General features: G+C 55.5%; 1 protein-coding gene across 1 annotated transcript in view; it reads right to left on the reverse strand.

Moving 5' to 3' along the window:
* Slc2a9 (solute carrier family 2 member 9) overlaps positions 1-24429 on the reverse strand; it is a 153233-nt gene that overhangs the window by 38694 nt on the left and 90110 nt on the right. The window contains exons 8-11 of the mRNA XM_076864316.2: positions 18197-18384; positions 16113-16223; positions 4577-4678; positions 2897-2972 (exon numbers count right to left, since the gene is read on the reverse strand). Coding sequence (XP_076720431.1) covers positions 2897-2972; positions 4577-4678; positions 16113-16223; positions 18197-18384 — 477 coding nt within the window. The remainder of the gene's footprint in view (positions 1-2896; positions 2973-4576; positions 4679-16112; positions 16224-18196; positions 18385-24429) is intronic.

Genomic DNA, 24429 nt, shown 5'->3' on the forward strand with positions numbered 1-24429 from the left:
CATACTTAAAAATAAACAAACAAAAATGCAACACACAACAGATTAAGACAGAAAAAGATGTGAACATATGAAGGAAAGCTCAGGGCAGTGCCTGGATTCAAGTTCTTATGCTTTGCAATGGAATGAAAGGAACAAGATTTTAAAGATCTGGGTTCAAATCCCAAGTTCAACGCATACTAGCTGTTTCATGCTCGTGGGGCCTTGCAACCTCTCTGGACTTCAGCATCCTCCTTGTAAAAGGAGTGGTTGGCTCTAATTTGCAAGGCTCTCATGCAGTCTAGGGTGACGGATGCAGGCCAGCCAGGGCAGCGTGTGGGCTAAAGTCAGTGCTCAAGAACGCTCAGTGCCCTGATGCTGGAGTGAGTGGAGACCGAGCAAGCCTGGCCAGGACTCAGCAGAGGGCAGGACAGGGCTGGGCAGACCCAAGCCCCTGCGTCCAGTGGAGCTGATCACTCTGGGGGATCCTGTGGGCTCAGCACCTCTGCTGTCCACACCTCACTGCTCTCTGCTGTGACAGCATCTGCCTGGCCCCTTCTCTCAGAGTTCCCTGGTCATAATTAATCCACCCACATGCCCTTGCTGAGGACCTTCTAGATTCAGGCCAGTGCTGAGCTTCTTGGGAAGCTGGTGTTCGTAGCACAGACCCTGCATCTAGGTCAGGCCAGGAGACGTGCTGGAACAGGAGTGGACGAGAAGGGCTCCCTGGGCCCAGGCTTCTAGGAAGCTCTCTGCCCAGTCCGTTCCCCTCCTGCCTACTGGATATGCAGACTATGAGACCCCAGGGCTGGCAGAGCCAGAGAACAACAGGAGCCTGGACCCAGGCCACCCACCTGCCTGGGGCGACAGCCACGGACGGTCACGTGAGTAGGAAATGGATGTCTGCTGTGCTGAGCCACCACCGCTTGGGCACATGTTTTCATGCCACAGTGACTAATACGAGCTGTTCAAGTGGCTCAGAATTTGGACTACAGTAGCAAGCATTCAAGGCACATTGCTTGAGTGTGCTACTAAGGATTACTGTTCTTGGTCAGTGGCCTTGGGATTTTAAAAAATATGTATAATATGTATTTTTTTTTCATTGTAAGTATCTTTATTTTTATGTGGTGCTGAGGGTTGAACCCAGTTCCTCACATGTGCCCGGTGAGCACTCTACCACTGAGCCCCAGCCCCAGCACCTCGGGATTGTTTTTAAGTGAGTAAGTTTGGTTAGAAGTCCCAAGACCACCCTTCAGGTTGGCAGTGAAGGAGCGCCCGGCCGAGGTGGAAGGAAGGTCGATGCAAGGGCTTCACACGTGGAGTTCACCTACCTCCCTGCCTCTGCCTGCTGTCCCCTCCCCCAGGTGCTCAGCAGAGCCTGGAAATCCATGTGAATGGATCGAACCTTCTTGCTGTTCTCTCTCTAATGAAGAATTGAACTGGCTCCACTGACCCCTTTGCTACATGCGATCGATTGGCTTCACCTTTTTTTCTGATGCTATTAAACCCCAGCAGCCTCTTCTTGGAGCTCCAGGGATATCACACAACGGAGGACCTTTGGTCTCCATGCCCCCCCGCCCCTGCCCCCGAGGCTTCATTTTGGAAGATCCTGTCGGCCGGACAGGCTCCACCGTTCACCCGCTCACAACTGCCACGGCCCCTTCCAGCTTCCCTCAGTTATCTCATTTAAAAGACCTTAATGAAGCACTTCCTCTCTCCTGGGCCCAGTTCCAGCTTCTCAGGACAGGATCAGGATGGCAGACAAGGCCTCTCGTGGACCTTGTTTTCTATTAGGGGGAGACACGCTGTGGTCCAGGCACGGCGACTCCTGAATCCACAGCTAACCCCACGTGAGCCGCTGCTCATCCACCTGCTGTTCTCTGCCCACCTGGGAGGTGGCTTCTGTTGCCTCGGCTGTTCCGACCAGCCCCTGGCACGGTATGGATGTGTGCATGTGCCCACTGCCCTCCCCAACCACTGCATCACCACTCTGCCACCTCATTATGCCACCCAATGTCCTGGACAGGGACAAATTCTTTTCATCCATCACAAACATGACAGAATCTAGAACATGAGGACCATGAAAATCAGCAGCACAAAGACAGAAGTTCAATTCCATTGGTTTTGATGGAAACTTGGTCTTTTCATCAACAGAGAAATAAAAACCAAGAGCCACAAACATCATCTCATGGAGAGAGCTCACAGCCACATCAGACCCTGCCCCGGCCCATCTCCTTGCCCTACCTTGACCTCTATGGAGGCCTCTGCTGGACGTGGACACAGGGCCAAGGAGTGGCACAGCCCTCGGTAGCATTCCATCCTATAGATGGGCACACCAATGCTCAAGAAGACGAAGGACTTTCCCAATGACCCGTGGCCAGGAAATGGCAGTCCTGACCAAGCGGGGCTAGGATCCTCCACGCCCCAGACTCACGCAGGCCCCACACAAGGTGGTGCTTAGGGCTGAGCCTGCGGCCAGGCAGCGCCCTCACCTGCTCACTCCTGAAAGTCACCTTCTGCCTCTGCCTCCTCTAGATGGCCAGGGTCTGAAGTGAGTTAACACACCTAGTGTGCGTTAGTCCAGTGTAGACACCTCACTGTTCCCTCCTCCACATTAACCACAACTTCTCCCTGGGCAGAGCGCACCTCAGCCAGATTCGATTCACCACAAACCAGCTCTGGATCTGGCCCACAGTCCTCAGAGAGCTGTCATTGTGTACGGTGCTGTCCACTCACCTCTGGTCAGCACTTGCTGGCCCTCTCTGGGTGGAATGAAGGCAGCCCCCTGTTTACTAAGGCTCAGGGGAAGGCAGGGCCCCTTCCTTCCCCTGCCTGGGTCCTGGTTTCCCGTCTGTGAGGCCAGTCCTCTGCTGGCTGCAGTCACGAGCCCGGGTCCAGGTGTGAGGCAGAGGGGGCTTACCTGGGCCACTGCAGAAGGCGGCGATGACGGCCAGGATGCACACGATGCTCAGGTAAGGGATCCAGGCGGCATGGTCCTGCGGGAGGATGGCGATGCAGGCTGGGGACGAGGCGAGGTGTGACAGGAGGACCTGGCCCCCTCCGGCTCAGTGCATCTGCATGACCACCACAGGCCACTGTGTGTCCCATTTTCAACACCCATGACATGGAGACAATGAGGACTACTCAGAACATCTCATCCACTGACTTCCCACTCCTGGAGGAGCAATGAGATGGCGCCGGCAGAGTCCCTGGAGCCCTGGGCACAGGGAAGTGGTGACTAGATGAAGAGCTCGGCTGACTGAGGGTGCTGCCTGAAGCAGGCAGTGGGAGAATGTTCACAGTCCTCTCAATTGTCCCTCTCATTACCTACGGCACCACACTGGGACCCCTGCCATCCTGTGAGCTAGGAGGGGAGCTCATCCACACCGTGGAAGGTGTCTGGATGGGCTGCCACTTATCTGCCTGGAGAGTGGCCCTGGAGGCCAGGGTGGCCAGTTGGAGAGCTCTGGACCCTTGTGAAGCAAGACTTGGAGAGGGCGTGTGCTGCAGCCTCTCGAGCATCTGATGCGGCAGCAGAAGACCCTGCCCAGCACCTTGCCCATGTGGCTTTTCAGAACCTCTGAGGTCCAGGAGCCTGCATGGCCACCCTCACTGAGGACGACCTCAGGCCTGGCCATGGGAAGGAACCAACCTCCTCCTGCTGGTCAGCACATTCCCTATCGCCTCCCCTCTGAAGGTCCCTTGGTCCCCACCATGCTACGATCGCCTCTTGTAGACACATTGGGACCTTAAGACATCTGGCCGGTGAGAAACTTGTACCACTTCAACACTGAGATTCATTCTAGAAAAATGCTAACAGATGCTGCTTGCTGCCAACGGACTGGCTTAGATGTCAAGTAAGTGCCCAGTTAATGTGAGCTGCCCTGAACGGCACAGGGGTCAGTGGGGCTTGAACCCAAGACTCCGGATCCATCCCCAGCTCTGCTCATTTGACTACGTGCATACTGGGGGCTTCTCATATCCACAAAAGGAGAAAACGATAAACTCACAAGGATGAAGAGTATCGCCATCCCTCTGCAAAACATGCGTTCAACAAGCATTTGTCTCATTTAACCCCTGCAGCACCCCAGGGTATAGGGACAAGGGTTGCATTTTAGAGATGGGGCCCCAAGAGGAGCAGATAGGGTGCGTGGCTTGCCGAGTCTCGGGGTGAGCAAGTGGGAAGGCCAGGATTCACACACAGGTGGTCCAGCTCCAGGGCCCCTGCGGGGTGACTCCAGGCTACAGGGTGGCAATGGAGAGGTACCTAATGGCGCCCTGTGCTGGAAGGGGCATCCTAGGGTCATCTGTGCAATCTCCTCTATCCAACAGATGGGTACACTGAGGCTCAGAGGGTCATATCTTGCCCAAGATCACACAGCTCATCAGTGGCCGTGACAGGACCAGAGCCAGACCTCTGGTGACCAGCCGGCTGCTCTGGAGCTGACCCCTTGGGAGGGCTGTATCACAGGCAGCCTGGAGGCAGACGGGCTCTGCTGACCAAAGGACCCGAGTTGCTGAAGCCAGGAAGGAGCTCCAAGCTGACCTCCCCCGAGGTGGCAGCTGCACCCACTCACCTGCAGCACCTGCACCCACTCACCTGCAGCACCTGCGTGACCGTGAGGGCCCCGAAGAAGAGGGCCATCAGCCCGAAGCCTCCTATGAGGAGGGGTCTCCGTCCCAGGCGCTCGATGACCAAGCCCTAGTCCAGGGGGGGAGAGAGAGAGAGAGAGAGAGAGAGAGAGAGAGAGAATGAATGAGAGCTCGCTCTTATTCACCTTCACAGCAGGAGGGAAACGGCCCTGAGAACCCGTGTGGGCCGTGGTTCAAGGCTGGCTTTGACCCTGAGACAGCCTGGCCCCGTCCTCCATGGCCACAGCCGGAGGAGCAAGGGTGTTCATGACAAAGAAAGGAGGGAGAGAAGCTTCCAGTGCCCGCGTGGGTCAGCTGTCTCTTTCCTGCTCTGCCTCAGGGGACCTGCTCTGCTGGAAGGATGTGGTCACCGCAGCCCTTCGCCCTGCAGAGCCAGCCTGCCACCAAGGCCACTGCTCTGGCCCCCCATGGTGTACTTCCATAGGGTCAGACTCCCGAGGCTGGGCACAGGGCAGCAGGCCCTGGGGAAGGTGTGGTCCTTTGCTCCTCCCCCAAAGTCTGGAGGGTCAGTTTCCCAAAGGCCTGGGGCCTTAATCTGTGACAGGAGAACCAAAACACCTCCAACAAGGGTGTCTGGAGGGGCGGGGGTTAAACGAGACTGCACGCGGCACACACATTAGGTACTCTGATTATGTCGGGGGCTGTCCTCCCATCCCCATTTCACAAAAAGAGAAGAGAAACAGAGAGGTGAAGTAACTCAGCAGATGCCACACAGCTGGGAAGTGAGAGAGCCAGGAACTGAATCTCGGTTGTCTGTACAGAAATTCATGGTTTGGCTCAGTGAGCAATCTGGCGCGGCTTTTTGGAAGAGGCAATAGCTGGCAGAGATGGAGGGAGCTTGTCAGGCAGAGGGGCAGAGGCCTGGTGGCTGGAGCCCCTTCCAAGAGGGCCATCTGGCTTGGACAAGGAGAAGCCAAGCACATGGGCCTTCCAACGATGGTCAAAAGCCAGAGCACTGAGACGGACAGTTGCAAGCTGCCCCAAAGCCCTGGGGCCTCTCTCCCAGGGAGGCTCACTGCAGGGACATCAGCGCCTCTGACTTTCCCTCCTGCCCCACGCTCTGCTCTGCTTAGAGCCCAGACCGCCAGGCCACGCGGTGCTTCTGGGGCCACAGGCCTCCCAGTCACTGAGGCAAGGCACTGGGGGACAGGAGGGGGTCTCTGGGGCAGAAAGTCAGGGTGAGGAGGAAAGCAGGCCTGGCTGATGGACGCCGCAGGGAAAGGACTTGCTCTCCGAAAGGCTTGGCTCTGGGCGGAGCTGACCAAGGCCTCCAGACTCAGCCCTCTGAAAATCTGGGCCAACAGGGCAGCATAGGCAACGTCCAGAAGTACCTGGGTTCAAGTCCTAACCCTGCACTAGCCGTCCCTGCACCAAGGATGGCGACTGAGCTTATTTAAACCTCAGTTTCCCCACCTGAAAGGTGGGAATGGAAGCACCCTCTTTGCAGGGGCTGAGATCAGAGGGAGAGAACGCACAGTGGCTGAAGCAGGCTCCTGGCCACAGGGGCTTCCAAGGCAGGGCAGAAGACGAACTCTTCCTGTCAGTCAAGGGGTCTGGCCTCAGCTCCTGCCTCTAGCTGTTTGTAAGGCCTTGAAAAAGTTGGTCAACTCTTTTGTGAATTAATTTCTCCCCTTTTCTGATGCCAACGCATTTAGTCTAGATAAAAAATAGTTGGTGGCTCTTTACTGAGCACCTATGTTTGAGGCAGGCATGCATCAATTAATTTAACACCTGCAATGACTTTACAAAGTCATTCCTATTAATCATCTCAGTATATGCATAAAAATCCTGGGGCGCAGAGACTTGGGGAACTTGTCCCAGGTCACATAGCTAGTAAGTGGCAAAGTTGGGATCATTCACAAAGTCTTTTCTGATTGTTGAGACATTAAGATTTATTTCCCAAACTAGATGTACATAAAGCCACTACTTTGTAATATCCCACTGTCCCTCTTTGCAGGGGCTGGACATTCAACTCCTGAACACGGAGACGAAGAGTGCTCAACCATCTGCTGGTGCGCCTCTCTCCCGCCCCCTGGCACCCTTCCACACCTGAAGGCCAGGGCCTTCCTCCTGCTCCCCAGAACCCGAGGAATGCCTGACAGTAGGTGTCAAGCCAACACTTGCGGACGGAGCGAGTGCCTATCCCTGCATGCTTCATTCTCAGGCCAGGGGACATGGGGAGGCCAGAGAGGGCAGAAGGGACAGGAAGCTCCATCCTTATGAAGTAGAATTGGGGAGGGAAGTCAGGGCAGTGGTGGCCATGAAGAGCAGACATTTCAGAGAGAGAGAGGGAGGGAGGGAGGGAGGGAGGGAGAGAGAGAGAGAGAGAGAGAGAGAGAGAGAGAGAGAGAGAGAGAGAACTGCAAATAAGCCCCCCTCCTGCCAGGTCCTCCTGAACTGGACCCACCAAGGGGAGACACTGATGGGATGCTGGGGCCAGAACAATGTGGGCAGCGGGGCTGGCCCAGGGACAGCCACACCCCTGGGAGGTGACGGAAGAAGGTCAGAAACACCCAAGATCAGAGGCCCAGAGCAATGATGGGATTCCTGAAAAGCCACATGGAGGTGATGAGGAATTGGGGTGGACACTCTCCCACTTCAAGGGGTGACTGAGAAGCATCTGTGCCCTTGAACTCTGTCAGGCAGACTCTGGATTTCTATCCTAAGGAAACAGGTAAAAGATTTACAGCCCAAGAGCTTCATTGCTGGATTATTTATACTAATGGGGAAATAGAAATGATCTACAGGTTCACCTGCAATTGAGTTGGTAAAAATGAATACTGGAATATCCAGATGATGAATATGTAGGAACTAACATAGTTTTAAAGAGTTTTTGGATAACTTGGAAAAATTATTAATTTTTTTTTTACAGTTTTAAGCAAAGCAGGATATATGCAGTTATATATATTACAACTAATAAACCCGTATGGAGAAAGTTTTTAATGGCCATCCCTGGTGGGGGAATATGATTATTACTTCACTTGTTTATTTTAATTTTTTTAAAAAGATCTTTTTCGATATGGACACAATATCTTTATTTATTTTCATGTGGTGCTGAGGATTGAACTCAGTGCCTCACATGTGCAAGGCAAGTGCTCTGCCACTGAGCTACAACCCCAGCCCCTAAAAATTAAAATCATTTTTAATTTTTTCTAAGTTGAAGACATTTTACTTAAAAAAAAAAAGATTAAACAAAGTCAGTGTGTGGGTATGCAAATCCCTGTCCCCTAACACCCACACTGGCAAAGTTTGATCTTCTGCAGTCTAAGGATATTGTAGCCATTCTGCAACTAGCAGGGCCCTGCCCAAACTCAAACCAGCACTGGAAATGGTGACATGTACTGAAATGACTAGAAATTACCACTGGGCAGCATCAGTCACTGAGAGATGTGGGTACAGTGGTACCAACACATGTTCCACTGTGACGGGGGTACCACCAGAGTTACACTGCTGCCCCGATGTTAACATACATCACAGTTATACCCAGACTAAAGTCATGTCAGTCATGCTGAGATTAGTGTACTGTAACATGGAGCATACTAGGCAGTATGTTGTTACCCTGAGATAAGCACGTGTTACATTGTCCACGGAGATTAAGATGTCTTCACCTGAGGTCAGTGTGTCACATTGCTACATTGTTACGTCGCTACTGAAATTACTAAATGCTGGTTGCTGATTTCACTGCTTTGAGAGTTTTTCAGACAGTGTCTTCAGCTGCGGGTAGAGCTCAGTGTGGGGCACTTGCCTATCACGCTCAAGAAAACAAAGTTTCCTCAGGTGAGCCACAAAAATCTCAGTGCCTGAAAGTGTGCCCAAGCACAAAGCCATCCAGTGGCGGTTATTTTACACCAAGATGCCATGTTCCATGCAGCAGGGGAGGGGACCTGGCTGCTTCATTTCACTGAAGTCTCCAGTTGAACCAGTAAGCCGAGCCAAGGTGAAGCTGGAAACACTCTGATTGGAAGCCACCTCTCAAAGCGAGACCCTGAAGAAACTTGAAAGAGCCCTCCTCATCCTGATGGGCGACAGCACAGCCTGCCAGCCCCTTCCTTCCTCCTCCCGCTTTAAGCCCTGTTAGTGCAGCCTGTCAGGAGGGGTCAGGGCATTTGGTACTTCCCCTCAACATCGAAGTCACTGGTGAAGACATCAGCTCAAGACCACAGCCACTCCTGAAGTTGACTGACGTCACCTGGGAACCCGCTGTCAGACCCCTGAGCCACCAAGAATCCCACCGGGGACTCCCCCGGAGCCACAGGGTCACTCATCCTGTCAGCAACACCCCCCGACCCCCGCCTCGCTCCCCCAGCACCAGGACCTCTGATGGAATGATAATGGCCACAAGTTTTCTGGGTGGGATTCCAGGACTCGACTGTATGCAGTTATAGTTTTTGTTCAAGAAAACGTACCCATTTCCAGCATGCAGTCTGATGTTTTGGGCAAGTTCTCATGCCCTGTAAGCACAACTACAGTTAAGACCTGGAACATTCCCAGTGTCCCCCAGACTCCCTCATGCCCCTTCCTCACCCCCAGCAGCACTGATCTGCTTTCCAGAGGTAGGTGGGATTGGCCACTGCTGGGGTTTCCTGTTGCTCCTGGTGATGGTTGGAGATGTGCTGGTCGTGGTGTGGATCGGTAGCTCCTCCTCCATGCCCAGCAGTGTCCCTGCCTGACGGTGCAAGGTGTCTCTCCATTCGCCGAATGAGGGACATTGGCTGGTCTCCAGCTCTGGGCTCTGGTAGACACAGCTGTGTGAGTTCTCCCGGGCGAATGCTTGCGAGTGGACTGGCCGAGTGGACTGGCCGAGTGGACTGGCCAAGTGGACTGGCCGAGTGGACAGGCCGAGTGGACTGGCCGAGTGGACTGGCAGGGTGGCCTGGCCGAAGGCTTTGTAAGAGACTCCAAAATTTTGGGGGAGGACCACTTTAAGTCCCCACCGGTGCTGTGAGACTCCAGTGTCCCCACTCCCCGGCAGCACCCCAAGCACCAGCCCTTTACATTTGAGTTGTCCTTATGGTGAGTGGTGGCTTCTCAGTGCGGGTGTCCATTTTAACCTTCCCAGTGACGAATGGTGCAGTCGTTGTATGAGTCTTTGGGTTTGACCCTTGGTGGTCTGCTGGGGTAAGGCACGTGTTCACCTTGTGCTCATTTCCTGGGGGGCTCCGCATTGCTGAGCTCTAGGAGCGCTTGGCGTGTCCTGAGCCGAGGCCTGGGCAACGTGTGCTCACTCACTGTCCCCTTCAGGAGCTTGCCTTTTCACGTCCCTGCTGACCCAGCTTTTAAACATGTTCAGTTTTAAACATTTGTGATGAAGTCCAAAGTATTTGTTTTTTAAAAATCTTTTTCCACCCTATCTAAGGAACCTATGCCGATCTCAACTTTGCGAAGCTCTTGGGAGCAGGAGGCAGATAGGGGTGTGTTAGGCAGGCACCACAAATGGGGTGACAGCTCGTGAGCAGCGACTCCACTGGAGCTTGAAGGTCTAGGCTGGACCCTAGCCAGTCCCTGGGGCAAAGTAGCCTGTGATCAGCACCCTGATTGACAGGGGTGCATGGACACCAGGTGCCCTGGTGTGACTGGACTCAAAGACCCACTCTAACTTCTCTAACCTGTGGCCTAACATTATCACACAGGCCCCTAGACAGTGGCACCTGACACTGCTCCCCACCCCCAAGCTCTTGCTGTTCCTTCACCCTCAGTCTTTGTGTCTGGGAGTCTCATTATTTGAATTCACCAGACAAAGAATCTACAAATCCCTGCATCTCACATTCTCCTGTGTTCCCGTCTAGAAGTTGTATAGTTTTAACTTTTTTCGTTTGGAAAAGTGGTCCATTGGGTTCCTCTTGTATCTGCCATGATAAGGGCTGCCATTCTTCTCCCATGTGGATGCTGAGTGTGTACTGCACCATTTCTGGAAAAGACTCCCCTTCCCCCATTGAGTTAGGGTGGCAACCTTAGTTTTCTGGGTTCCCTCTGCTCAGACACAGAGCCACCTGATTAAAAAGTGTCCTGTACAGCAGAGGGGCATGAATGAACCTGGGTTGGCAAATCCTGGACACAGCGCGGATGCCAGAGCCTGTCCTGTTTCTCCTCCTCCTTCCTCCCCTCCAAGCCCAGGAGAGACCCAGGTGGAGGGGCATGCTTCCTGGGTCCTAGGTCCATCAGCGCTTCTATGATGATGGCGGAAACACCAGATGTGGAAAGCTGCTCAGCCTGGGTTGTAATTTCTCAGATCTTGTGGGTGCAGCCCAGTTTACAGGGAGCCTCTGGGGGCCACCATGTCCCCCAGGGAGTTTGGGGTGGGGGCCAGGGAGAAGGTGGCTCTGTTTTGTCTGATGTGGTCCTGACCTTCTGCTAAGTTCCTGTGACCTTTGCTCAGTAAACCGGAAACGATGCAATATCTTGGTGGATGTGTAAATGTGTGGGGGTGGGGGTGGGGGGTTCCTGCCAGTGTGTGGCCCGTGAAAATGCCTCAGAATTTTTATTAGTGAAAAATGGATGTCCTCAGAGAGGGACTACCTCGACTCTGTCCTCTCATGACAGTGTCAGGGCACAGAACACTGGTGGGGAACCGGCTCTTCTCCAAGCGTCTTGGACACCCCCTCTGCCTCCGCCTCTCTCCCCTCGCCTGTCTTTGTTTATTTCTTGGCAGCCAGAGGGTCCTTTAAACATGATCTGAGCGGAGCATGCTCCAACCCTGGCAACTGGGGAGGCCGAGGCAGGAGGATCACAAGTTTGAGGCCAGCCTGGGTAACTTTGCAAGACCCTGTCTCATAACAAAAGAGCTGGGGGTGAAGCCCAGGGTACAGTGCATGCCCAGCATGGCAAGGCATGGGGTCCATCCTGGCACCAAAACACAAACTGAGCGACACCCACACAACACCACGACCAAGTCAGAATGAGACAAAGACCAGGCGCAGTACTGGCCCTCGGCACCCTGCTCCCCGCCCCGCCCCTGGGCTTCCTCCAATGCGCAGGCGCCTTCCTTCCCCGCCCTGACTGCTCTGGGACCCTCTGTTCACCTCCCCAGTCTCACGCTGGCCCTGCTCTGGAAGTCACGTCACAGGTCCCCTGCCCTCTGACCTCCAGGGGTGTCCAGCCGAAATCCGCTCCGCAGTCAGAAATCAGGGGGTGGCAAGGGAGAGCATGAAGCTGCAGCTCCATCCCCGGCTCCCTTGCTGCGGGGACATCGTGTCCCTCTACTGAAGGTCACAGGTCCTGAGCGGTGGCCTCCCATCCTACTCCCCTCCCTGTTCCTGGATAGAGGGAAGAGCTGGCCTCTCTTCCTGCAGCTGCTTCTGCTGGGAGGCTCTTCCCCAGATGCCCAGGCAGCCAGCCCCTGGCCCGCCCAACTCTGGGAGGCTAACCGCCCACCTCTCTGCCCCTTCTCTGCCCCCCAGTTTCTCTCAGCGCCTTCCTGTCCAAAGCCCTGACCCACCTGTGTCTGCTGCCCACTCCCCATGAGGAACTTCCCTGCTGATGGACCCACACCTGGCCCACAGTGGGCAGCCAATGACCACTGGCTGAATGTGACCCCAGCCTCATCTTCTAGTCTTTGAGAGGCTGAATGGCTTAAGCATTTTCCATGTTTGGTTCACTTCAAAATATTAGAACCGATAGCAATCGTGTTTCGTTGGCCAGGGTTGCTGTCCCAAACCTCACAAACTGAGGGGTTTAAACAATAGGAATGTGGAGTCTCCAGCCTGGAGGCCAGAGGAGGGGAGAGATAGGAGATGGATGCATTGGCAGGGCCACCTGCCACCCCCCTGAAGGTGCTAGGAGGGTGCTCTGGGCCCTCGCTTCCGGATCTCCCTGTCTTTTGCCGGCTCAGCCCTGATACTTGCTTGGCCTTGTCCCTGTGTGTGCATCTCCACGCCCATGAGGACACGCATGTGGAATGTGAGCTGTTTCAGCCAGCCTTTCACTGGTGGGACTAAAGGACCCAACAGGACGACTGTAAAGGAGGAAAGGTGTACCTAGGGGCTCAGGGTTTCCGAGGTCTTAGTCCCCAGAAGGCCAGCTCCGCTCCTCGGGGCTCGAGGTGAGGCTGAGGCAGAGTGTGACAGGGGAAGCAGCTCACATGGGGGTCAGGGAGCAGAGAGGTCTCCACTTGCCAGACACAAATACGTACCCAAAGCCGCACTGCAATTCCCACTCCTCCAGGCACCGCCTACCCCTTCAGTGGCCACTCAGTCAATCCTACCAGGGGTTAATCCGCTGGCTGGGTTAAGGAGATAGCCCAGTCGTCTCTCTGAACCTTCTTGCACTGTCTCACCCGTGAGCTTTTGGCGGATACCTCATCTAAACCATAACAGGGGCTCACCTTGTCCAGTATGACCTCAGCTTAACCAGTGACATCCATAATGACCCTGCTTCCAAATCAGGTCACATTCTGAGGTTTGGGGACTTCAACATGTGAATTTATGGAGATGGTTCAACCATAACTGCATTATGAAGTGTCTGCTGGATCACATTTACTGAGCACCTGTTGTGTACACAGATCTGGGAATTACTGCCCTGTTCTCACAATAACACCTAGAACTGTTATTACCTCACATTCCCAAGGAGGAAAAATGGGAATCAGAGAGGCCACGCATCTGGCCCAAGGCTACCAGTTGGGAAATCAGAACCTCAGAGCCTAAACGCTCCACCACTTAGCTCTGCTACCTCTGCCCACTTTCTCCTGGCCCACGTGCATGATCCCATGTCCTGAGCCTCAGGCGTGAAATCTGAAGGCTTTCACTTTGAAATGGGATTGGCTGGGAGTGGGTGGACTGTGGGCAGTGAGTCCTAGTAAGGATTTACTGCCTTCAGTCCTAGGGCACAGCCCCCCACCTCCATTACAAATGCCTCCTGCCATGAATAAGGACTTGCTGTGAACTCCACCCCCACCTCATGTGGCTGCAGACCTCTGCCTTGCTTGGTCTGGAGGACACTCGCTGGACGTCCACTGCTCAGGAGAGTAATGCCACACAGAAGACTCAACCTGGAGTAGCAGTCATCCCGCAGGGTGGCAGTTAGTGCATCTGCCAAGCTGCCGAGTGACAGCCTTGGCCAGAACAAACCGCGGTTAGGATGCACAGTGTTTCCTCCTCAATGTCCCCAGCTCAGAGCCAGTGCATTGAGCTGTCAGAATTTCAGTGCAAATGAAAACATTGAGAGGTCCTTTTTGATAGGTGGTTAACTTGAAAGGTCAGATGATTTGGGAACAAGGTCAGCAGCACTTTGAAATAGCAAGGGATCCGCTGGGTGCTGACCGTCAGGGAGGAGGGAGTGGCCTTCACACCCATGCAGTCTAGTTTCCATGGCAACCAGAAGGCAGCTCCTATTGCTGCAGTCACCAATGACCACCAACTTTATTAGCCTAGAATAACCCACGTGTAGCATGCCCCAGGGAAAAGCATCACCGAGTTAGCAGGCTGGTTCCTCCTGGAGATCTGTCTCCACCCCTTCCCAGCTTCCAGAGGTCCTCGGCTCCTGAGGGCATCTTCCAAGCGGCAATGGCCTCCCTCTTGCCTCAGCTTCCAGGGTCCTGCCTCCTTCTCTTCTTGACCCTCTTGTTCTCTCTTAAAAGAACCCGTCATAACCCCGAGGCCACCCAGACATCCAGGATGACCTCCCTATCTGGACATCCCTAACTTGACCACATTTGCAAGTCCCTCTTTGCCATGCAAGGGGACATAGTCACAGCTTCCTGGAGTTCGGATGTGAACCTCTTTGGGAGCCAAAATTGTGCCCACCACAGATGGCCACAGTTATGCACATTTTGCAAATGAGCAAGCAGAGTCAGAGATGCCAGGCAGTTTCCCAAGACCGCTCAGCTGGTGAGTGAGGATCAGGATTTTGCTCAGAGTTGCTCAGCAGAAGCGTCCGTCCCAAATCCCAGCACTGTGCTGCATGGGGTCTCATGGGTGTCCAGGGCTGGGGAAGCAGTCTCCATGGACTGCTCTGTACCTGCCCTCGCCTCTCCAGGTCCTTTAGAAGCTAAGGTGGGCAGCTGCCCAGCTCACTCCCCTTCTCCCGAGTCCTGTGGCTCCCTCAGCTCCAGGCTTCCTGGTCCCCTCCCTCCAGGGAGCCCTCCTGAAGCTCCGCGCAGGAGCTGACTCAGTGTTGCATGCAGTCATTATCTGTTCTGGGTCTTTCTCTCTAGATCACCACAACTTGAGGGTGACCCCTAGTCCGTAGAGAGCTCCTAGGGTGACTGTGAAGTGGACAGGTGCCTGGTTACATGGCTCCACCCCCAGAGCGAGGAAGTTGTTGCTCCTCCCTCAGGGTCCACAGAGCTGTGCCCTTAGAGGCACGACCTCATTCCACCCTGGGTCATGCCCGCCTCCATTGGATTGTGAGCTCCTACAGGAAGGTGCACAGGTCAGCAGCTGGACTCAAGCGGGCCGATGGGCACCATCACGAACCTTCCCGGCTCCAAATGGCTGAGATCCACTGTGGAGCCACTTGGAGGAGGCACAGGGGCTGGAAGGAGCACTCTCCAGAGTCCAGGAGAGTCCTGAGCTTAGACAGTCCCTCCTCCTCTCCTGGAGGGTGGAGCTGTTGACCTCCCTTCTGGCACTTCCAAGGAATTCTCTCAATATCAGCTGTTAACAAGGACGAGGACAATCTGCTGGCCAGAGTGGGGCTGGAAGGAGCGACTTCTGGAGTCAGGAGTATTGGGTTAGAATGACTCCATAAGAACAAGGAGCAAGATAGAGTGAAATCAGTCAGAAATAGGACCAGGAGCTTTGCCTGTTTGCACCGGCATCAACACCCTCAGCTCCATCTGGGGAGCAGCCCCCTGGAGGGGGCATGGCTCTCTGGTTTAGTCCTCGCTCCTTCCCCAGGTGCTGTGTGCTAAAATGCAGGGCATGGACCCACCCAGAGAGACCCCAGGGACTTGAGCAGGCATCAAGAGGGAAACGGGCTCAGAGAGTTTGTGCACATGGTTCAACATCACACAGCTAAGGGGTTGCAGAGCTGGGACTTCAATCCAGTCTGGCCGGATTCCAAAGCCTGGACAAGTTCCTCCTAGACTCCGGATTCTCCCAGGACCTCCCCCTCCCCAATCCCCGCAAATGTTACTTAGCATACACTGGTGGAGAAAGAGTGGGGTTCCAAGTCTCTGCTCTGAGCACCGTTACCCACCTGGCCCTCACCGGCACGGGGTTTGCCCTTCCTCCTCTGCTTCCTAAACTCCTACCTGTCTGGGGTGACCAGGTGACAGATGATGGTTGTGGAGCATTTTGAAAGTCAGAGCAAGAGATCCGAGACACACAGGTCCTGAACTCCCAGGGAGGACAGGGCCTCAGGCACAGGGGGTGGACTGTGTCACTGTGACCGGGGAGGGGTTAGCAGGAGGTGACAGTACCGAGGGATACCTTCCCAGCTGGTCAGACATCCCGAGGGCCACCTACAGGGGGGCGTGCCCCTGGGAAGGCCACCGTGGCTGCCTGGGTCCTGTGTCACCCCAGCCGGGAATCCCCCACAGGACTTACAGAGAAGATGGAGGCCAAGGTCTCGACCCCGCCCGTGCTCAGGGTGACATAGGGCGTCTTTTCTTGAGGGATCCCAGCTTTTCCAAAGATGCTGTTAGTGTAAAACCAAATCTGTAACGTGGGAAAGAAAGAGGAAGGTCAGTGTGACCTTGCTGTAACTCCTACATCCAATCCAGCCACCGCTGGAGCTGTGTGAGCGGCCCCTCGGTTTCCACCCTTCGCCCACTTTTCCCGCTCTTCCCTACAGAACCCCCCCTCCTGGGAATGGCATGCGCTAAAAGGACATTGACCCAGGAGCTGGCCAGAAGCCCAGTGTCCACGCAGAGGCCAGGCTGCTCGGGGGGACAGCAGCCTAAGGTGAGTGATTTTAAGTGACAGGTCTAACTTTGGGATTTGAAAGCTGTTGTGAGTCACAGAGGAAAAAAGATTTGGAAATAGCTCAGTGTTGTTAAACTCAACTTCACTGATTGCTAAAGCATGGGACGGCCATTCAGGGACGCTTCAGCCGGAGTCACTGAGCAAAAGTCACGTTTGTTTAGGTCGCGGTTCTCAGTGGGGCCTGCTTTGCCCCCAGGGGGTGCTCGGCATTTCTGGAGACACTTTGGTTGTCACAGGTGGTGGGTGGCACTGGCACCCAGGGGTGAGAGGCCCAGGACACTGCTGGGCATCCTGCAGCCCCTGTGACAGTGAAGTTTCTGGCCCCCAGGGTCCTGCGGCTCAGAAGTGCTGCCTGTTCCTGGAGCCGAGGACCCAGGGACGCCAGCAGACGCCCCAGACACAGGCCTGGAGAGGAGTTTGCCAGGGCAGGTGCTACACCTGGGACCCCGGGCAGGCCCCTGACCTCGGGAAGCTGCAGCTTCTTCATCCAGAAAACGGGGATGGTGCCCCTGCCCTGCAAGAAGGCTTGGGGCTGGAGCAAGGTGACAAATAGTAGGCACCTGGCCAAGTCGACTAAGGTCCCAAAGGACAGGCCGTGTCCCCAGTGAATTCTGGTAAAACAGAGGGTTCAAGCCAGTTCACAGGGCACAAGTGGTGTCGATCTGGTTGCTCTCTTCCTTGGCCTCGGGTTTGGACTGGAGGGCAGCAGATGGGCAGACCCTGGACCCAGATGGGCAGGGACCAGCTTGGAGGCTGGCACTTGCTGCTCCAACCACAAATGCAAGAAGCTGGACTTTCTTCGTGGCTGCCTGGGGGTGAGCTGGAGACAGCCTGAGTGACATATGGGGGATCCTCTCAGGGGCTCTTGGTGACCTCCCTGCTAGGGGTTAAGCACCCAGACCTTGGGGCCAGACAGCTTAAGTCCTCCTCATACTGTTCTCAGCTGTGTGACTTTGGAAAGCATCTTGATGTCTCTGTGCCTAACAGTGGGGGTTAACTCACAGGGCTGGCATGGGACGGCTCCTGCTAATACATGTGCACGTACAGCTGAGGGCACCAAGCCAGGGTGGGGACGTGCTTGGCAGGGGTTTCTCAGGGCAGGTTCATGGCCACATGGGGGCAGGAAGCCAGGCCTCTGCCCCTGGCCTGTAAAGAGCTGAGCTGACCTGGAGGTTGGAGGGGTTAGGAGCAGGGAGCAGGGCTGAAGCTGCCACTGCCCTGGAGAGAGAAGGGGTGGCCGCAGGCAGCCGGGTCTGGAACCCCGGAGAGAGCCGCAGCTCAGGCCCGGGGCTCCCCTGAGAGCCTGGAGGTTTCCCAGGCCAGAGTCGCAGGCGGGAGGCAGCCCAGCCAAGATGCTCCTCTGTGGAAGTCACCTCAGCCTCTCCTGTCTCCGCGTGGTGACTTCCTAAGTGTCCCTTTCTTTGAGGAGCAGGACTCCAGAATGGTAGTGGCATTGATGGGGGGCTGGCTCTAGCCTGGGACTGGGTCCCGTGCCTGGAGCGTCTCCTTCCACATCACTGTATCCATCCCACAGAGGAGGACACCGAGGGTCAGAGAAGTCCTGTGGTTGCCCCATGCTGCCGAGTTCATGGAGGCTGGCAGAGCTGGGTCTGAACCTGGGCACCCAGAGCCGAGCCCTGAGCCACCCGCCTCCCTCCTCAGTTCCTGCTCCCGTGCACAACACCTGGTGGGGGCCCAGCACTCACCGCGTTGAGGCCACAGAGCTGGTAGCAGGCCATGGTGACTACCACGGTGATGACCTGCCAGCGGAGGAAGGGGGCCCTCAGCAGCTCCAGGACGGACAGCAGGTGGACGTTCCTCTGCACGCGGCTCTCGGCCAGGGCCTCCTGCATCTCTTGGGAGACGTCCGCTTTGCCCAGGAACGTCTGGAAGGCTGTGAACAGGGACAGGCACAGGCTGAGGGCGGGGCAAGGATGTCCCATGACCGATGCAGCCCGAGGTGCCGGTCCCACCACTTGCACCCTTGTCTGGGGACTTTGAAGCCCCGGGGCCCAAGCGCTTATTTAGAAATGGGAAATCAGAGGCCAGAGGGGCACAGTGACTTGCTGAGGTCACCCAGATGGCTGAGCGAGAACCTGGTCTCTGACGCCCCTAGGCCCAGCAGGCACCTCCCGGCAGGTGCCCCGGGGTCCCTTGCACCCTTGCTGCCTGGCTGGACATTCATTGAGCGCCTGCTGTTTGCCTGGGGCCTGACATTCAGCCTTATGGGAGGTTCCAGCAGGAGCGGGATCCCCGCTGGGCCAGGATGCCCCAAGGGCTGGAGGGGAAGGAACCTCCGCCTCCAAGGTCCTCCCACGCCCTCTGGACCGGGCACCATGAGCACAGTCCCACAGGGCACGTCTTCCCGGATTCCAACTCAGCCTGCTGTTGATGCTGTTCCCAAACTGAACAATGCAAACTTCCAGCCCCCGAGAAACGGTCACCTTTTGCCACATGTGAACACCCACAGAGGAATGCTAGAAAGCAGGAAAGGCTCGGAGTGGACTCTCCCCTGGAGCTTCCAGAAGGAGCAGCCTGGTGACCCTCAAGGCAAACTCTGCATGGTCCACTTTGAATTCTGACCCCTGGAACTTCAATGCTAACTGAGTGTGGCTTTAAGCCCCTAATTTTGTGGAATTCTGTGCAGCAGCCGCAGGAAGCTGAGCCAGCTGCTGAGGGAGGGCAGCAGCGTACCCCCTGTGGCTGCCACAGCCCCCAACCACGGGCGGGAAAGCCCTCATCCCCTGCTCCTGGTGCTCACAGGTGGCTACGCGGTTGTGTGTCTAGGGCACCGTTACTGCCACCCAGGGCCATAGCAGAGCCCGATCCCTGAGCCTGGCTCAGCAAGGGAATACCTGGACTGTCCTCTCTGAGGGGTCAAGCCCTGTCAGGAGACCAGTAGGCATGCCAGAGCCAAATGAGGCAAGTGACCTCGGCTCAGGCTTGTGGCCCTGTGCTGGGCTCTGGCCTGCAGGCTCGGGTGCCTTTCCTATTCAATTATCCCGTGACTCCCTGAGGTAGGCACAGTTCATCTCCCCATTCTGCTGGTGCTCCTGGAGTCCCCTGCCAATGTCCCCTGGCGGTCCTTGGGATCTGTTTAGATAGTGTGGGCTGCTAATCATTGAGGTGATGAGAGACCACAGCAGGGGAGCAGATCTTTGCCACAGGACATCAGGTAGAGCACTAATCTCCAGGATGGATAAAGAACTCAAAAACTCAACACACACACACACACACACACACACACACACACACACACACCCCAAATAACCCAATCAATAAATGGGCCAAGGAACTGAACAGACACTTCACAGAAGAAGAAATACATGCGATCAACAAATATATGAAAAAATGTTCAACACCTTTAGTAATTAGAACAATACGAATCAAAACTACTCTAAGATTCCATCTCACCCCCATCAGAATGGCAATTATCAAGAATTCAGGCAACAATAAGTGCTGGCAAGGATGTGGGGGAAAAGGTACACTCATACGTTGCTGGTGGGATTGCAAATTAGTGCAGCCACTTTGGAAAGCATATGGAGATTCCTCAGAAATCTGGAAATGGAACCACCATTTGACCCAGCTATCCCTCTCCTTGGTCTATACCCAAAGGACTTAAAAACAGCAGACTACAGGGACACAGCCACATCAATGTTCCTAGCAGCACAATTCCCAATAGCTAAACTATGGAGCCAACCTAGGTGCCGTCACTGGATGAATGGATAAAGGAGCTGTGGGCATACACACGATGAATATGACTCAGCATTAAAAGAGAACAAAACTGTGGCAGTGTGGCTGCTGCAGCACTGGTCATGGGCGGGGGCCACACAGTGGGCGTGCATCTCCCGCAGTCGGGAGTCTGGGACCAGGTCTCAGCAGACTCAGTCCCCTGGACAGGGAGCAGATTCCTTCCTGGCTGCAGACAGCTGCCTTCCCACTGCGTCCTCGCAGGCCAGAGGGAGAGAGCTGGGGTGGTGGTGGTCAGGAGGAGTTCTTATAAGGCGCGAATTTCATCACGGGGCCACCCTCATGACCTCACCTGACCCTAACTACCTCCCAAGGTCCCCACCTCCAAATCCCATCCCACTGGGGGTCACAGCTTCCGTGCAGGACTTTGAGGGTGCAGTCTTCAGTCTATCAGAGGGACGGAGAGCCTTGGAAAGGCAGTCTGTCCCCCTGCTGCCTCTCCTCTGTGCTCCCTTGCCCTCTGGATCTCATTCCACACCCAGAGTGTCTGAAAGACCAGAAGCATCCCTGGCCTTGGTCCCCCACCCGTTGGCCCCTGCCCCTTGAGCATTATGGTGCTGGGGGCCAGGGCTCCAGGACCTCTCCAGACCCACCCCTGCCAGACCGGGGTTTATTCCCTTGAGTGAGAAATGCCTGCGCCTCAGGTCGCTGTGGATTTCCGTGGGGCACGTGAGCACAGTGAGGAGTTTTGGACTCAGCGCTTGCCTTCCTTCCCCTGGGCCTGCAGGGAACTGTGTCCCCTTCCCGCCAGTCTTCAGGTGAAGGCCTGGGAGCTGCCTCTGGAACGGAGTCTACTCACAAAGGGGCGGGAAGTGCACACAGTGGGGTGCCGCAGGCACAGCAGGGGTGCTGCTGCAGGTAAGGGGCAGCCACCTCTCCTGGCTCTCTCAGGGCGGCTGCTTGTGCTCCTGCAAGGCCTGGGGCCTGACATCCAGCAGGTGCTCAGACCATGTAGGATGAAGGTAACTGAGCCCTACTCGTATTTGCCAATGTTTAATCCTAGAGGAGGAGCCCGGATGCAGCTGGGTTGCTGTCCTTGGCTGTAGGACAAGCCAGGACCGGGCAGGGGGTGACGGTGGGCATCGGCTCACCATGTGGAAGGACGGCCTGCTAGGAGCAGGGAGTCCTCCATGTCTGGAGGAGAACAAGGGGAGCTCGAGGACCAGCTGTGGGAGGGTTGTGCACCCGGGGGGAACCGGCAGGCAGATGCAAAAGGGGGTCTTCCGGCAAACCCAGGTCCCAGAGTGTGAGGCTCCGTGGATGGAGGGGAGACGATGGCTTCCACGGGTGGGAGGAGATGGAACAGACTTTAGATTTTCACTGGTTGACCTTGGAGAGAAGATAAATGACCCAAGCAACCTGGAGTCTCTGAGCTTATCTCAAAAAGACATTGGTTTGTGGAAAGTGGCGTGGCCAGAGCTCATTCCTGTGCCTCTCTAGTCTGATAAAAGTTCATGCGAGGACTCCCCAGGGCTCACGCCCCAGCTCTCTCCAGCTTGAAAGTGAGAAGCCTTCCCTGGCTCACACCTCATTCATATTCCTAGCCATATTCCATCACCAGCTCCAAAGAACTTGAAAGGAAGAAAATTTGCATTTCCCAACTGGAGAGAAACCCCCTGGGCAGCTCGGTCCACCCCAACACTGGGCTGGGAGAGGAAGCTGGCCAGTGGTCAGATCTGGCTCCAGCTACAGCCAGGAGCAGGGTGAGGCGCCTGATGGCTGTCGTGAACCTACTGTGCGCCAGGCTCAGGGTTCGGTGTCCCACAGACCCTCGCAACTCCACAGCCTTCGCTGGTGAGCACTGCTCCATCCATTGCATTCAGGGAAGTTATCAAATGCCCCGCAGATCACCCAGGTAGAAGCTGGGGTGAGACCCTGACCTACTCTCTTTCCACACACCTCAAAAGATAGATGAAAAGGAACTGCAGAACCGAGGAGCTGCAGAATCAAGTTCAGTTCATCTCCATGAACCTGAGCTTCTGCGGTCTTGCCGTGTGCCAGGAAATGGGAGCAAAGATCTGCTGCAGTCAGGGAAGGAGAGGCCGGTCCAGCCAGCCCCTGCCCTTGAGGTGCACGGTGCTGGATACAGGGACGGCTTCCAGGTCAGGAACTTCACTGCCATTAATGGATGGGGAAACTGAGGCACAGAGGGATGGAGTCCCACAGGAGAGCTAGCGTTTCCACCCCTGCACTGCTGTGCATCCACAGGGGTGGTACATGCCTGGCTCAGGGGCTTGCACTGCTGGGAGGAGGTCACAGCAGCCAATCCTCTGAACCACTCATCCTCCGTGCAAGAGTTTAGGTCCCACCATCCACAGGCTTTGGTGTCAGGTGCATTGGGGCTCAAGGTGTGGCCCCACTGCTTACAGACTGAGTGGCATTTGACCGCTGACGCCAGCCTCCTGAGCCTCTGTTTTCTCATGTGTAAATCTCTTAGCACTGGACAATGCAGTGACAGGGGCACCTAGAGAAGGTACCTGTAGCCACAGGTCCTTAGTATGTGACAAGGCCCTGTCCTTCCCCCTCCCAGGGCACTGAACTGTGTTTTGAGTGGCTTAATCGATCTGTTCATTTCTTCAATGCACATTCGTTGAGCAGCTATTATATGCCAAAAGAGAGCTCTAATAATATGCCAAAAGTCGGGTCCTAATCTCAGCAATTAGTGCATGAGATCTGACTTGATAGAAAGGTCCTCCTTTGTAGAGTTCATTGTCAATTTCAATGTCCAACTAAACTGCTTTAAAGTGGAGCCCTCCTAAGCATGAAGAGCCTATACCTTTTTTAGCACTTTGTAAATACTTCACTGTCTGGTTCCTTCTCCCTCTGCTCACATCAAAACCTCAGAGCCCTCCTTGCGTAACCCTCCTGCCACTGCAAGAAGACACAAAATGGGAGTGACCATCTCTCCATCCATCCGTCCATCCACCATGCTTTGCTTTGGTTTGCGAAGCCCCTACCTGGAGGAAGACTTCTCAGGTGCAGAGGTAGAAACTATCCAGACAAGAGATCCCAAGCAATTGTCTGAAACGCCTCCCCAGTGACCAGGGCTGCTGGCCGGAGCTTCCCCCTCCTGTCTCCCTCGGCCTCCTGCCCTCCTGTTGTGCAGACAGAGCCTGGAGAAGCAGAGGGCTTCCGTGAGCTGAGTACACGCCTTGGTTTTAGGTGCACTTTGATCTCTTTCCTCCATTCAACATGCGCGTAGTAATCACCTACTGTATGCCAGGCACTGTGCTGGGCAGTCAGCCAAGCGGGAGTCCCTGCCCTTCTGGAGCTCTTCCTCCCAGTGGGGACAGAGATACTGATCAAGGTGACATAAACGGGCCATTTCAGGTCACGGTCAGGGCTGAGAAAAAAGACCATCAGAGCAGGTGACGGTGGGAAGAGGGATGTGGTTTGAGCTGCTGCAGCTGAGAGAGACGTTTTGGGGAAGAGGTCGTTTTAGTGGGGATCCAGGCGAAGGAAGAGAGGGAGTGTGGGCCAGGCAGAGACCCTGGAGAGGAGCCAGCGGGGGCAGGGGCGCTGAGATGAGGGGCACCAGCCATCTGCTGTTCCTGCCCAGGTCTGGCCGCTGGACAGCCGGCAACTCCCATTTGATCTCTCCCGCATGGCTGGCCAGGAGCCTGCAGTCCCATTCCCTGATGCCGGGGTGGCAGATCCCAGTTAGAGCCACCCCCGAGGCTGTGAGAGCCAGGACAAGGACAAAGAAGTCCTCTCCTGCTCCCAGCCAAAGCCCAGCACCTTCTGCGGTGGCTGCTCCTGCTCAGACTCCAGGACTATGACTGGACTATCACTAGCAGCAAAGACATCAGCCAAACAGTGACAGCAGCTCCAGCACCTGCCCAGGCGCTGTGGGTGAGCATCGAGCAGCGTCCATGCGGAGGGCAACGCTGCCCGACTGTCCTGGCTGCCCCAGCCCCTCTGCCCTCCACGATCATTCTGCTGCTCTGAAAAATGAGTCCCAGTTTCCCTGAGTGGACTACTGACCAAGGCCCTCATGCCTCTGCGCCCTGGTCTCCTCCTCCATAACGTAAGAAGTCGGAAGTTGGAGCCTTGGCAGGGCAGGGAGTGGGTGGTCAGGCTTCAGGTAACGGATGCAGGTCCCTAAAATCAAGCCTGGGAGGCTGCGTGTCAGTGACTAGCAACCTTGATTCCACGTGTGACCTCAATTCCTTTGTTACGGAGCCCAACA

The sequence above is a fragment of the Callospermophilus lateralis genome, chromosome 8, assembly GCF_048772815.1.
Source record: "Callospermophilus lateralis isolate mCalLat2 chromosome 8, mCalLat2.hap1, whole genome shotgun sequence".
Taxonomy (NCBI): domain Eukaryota; kingdom Metazoa; phylum Chordata; class Mammalia; order Rodentia; family Sciuridae; genus Callospermophilus; species Callospermophilus lateralis.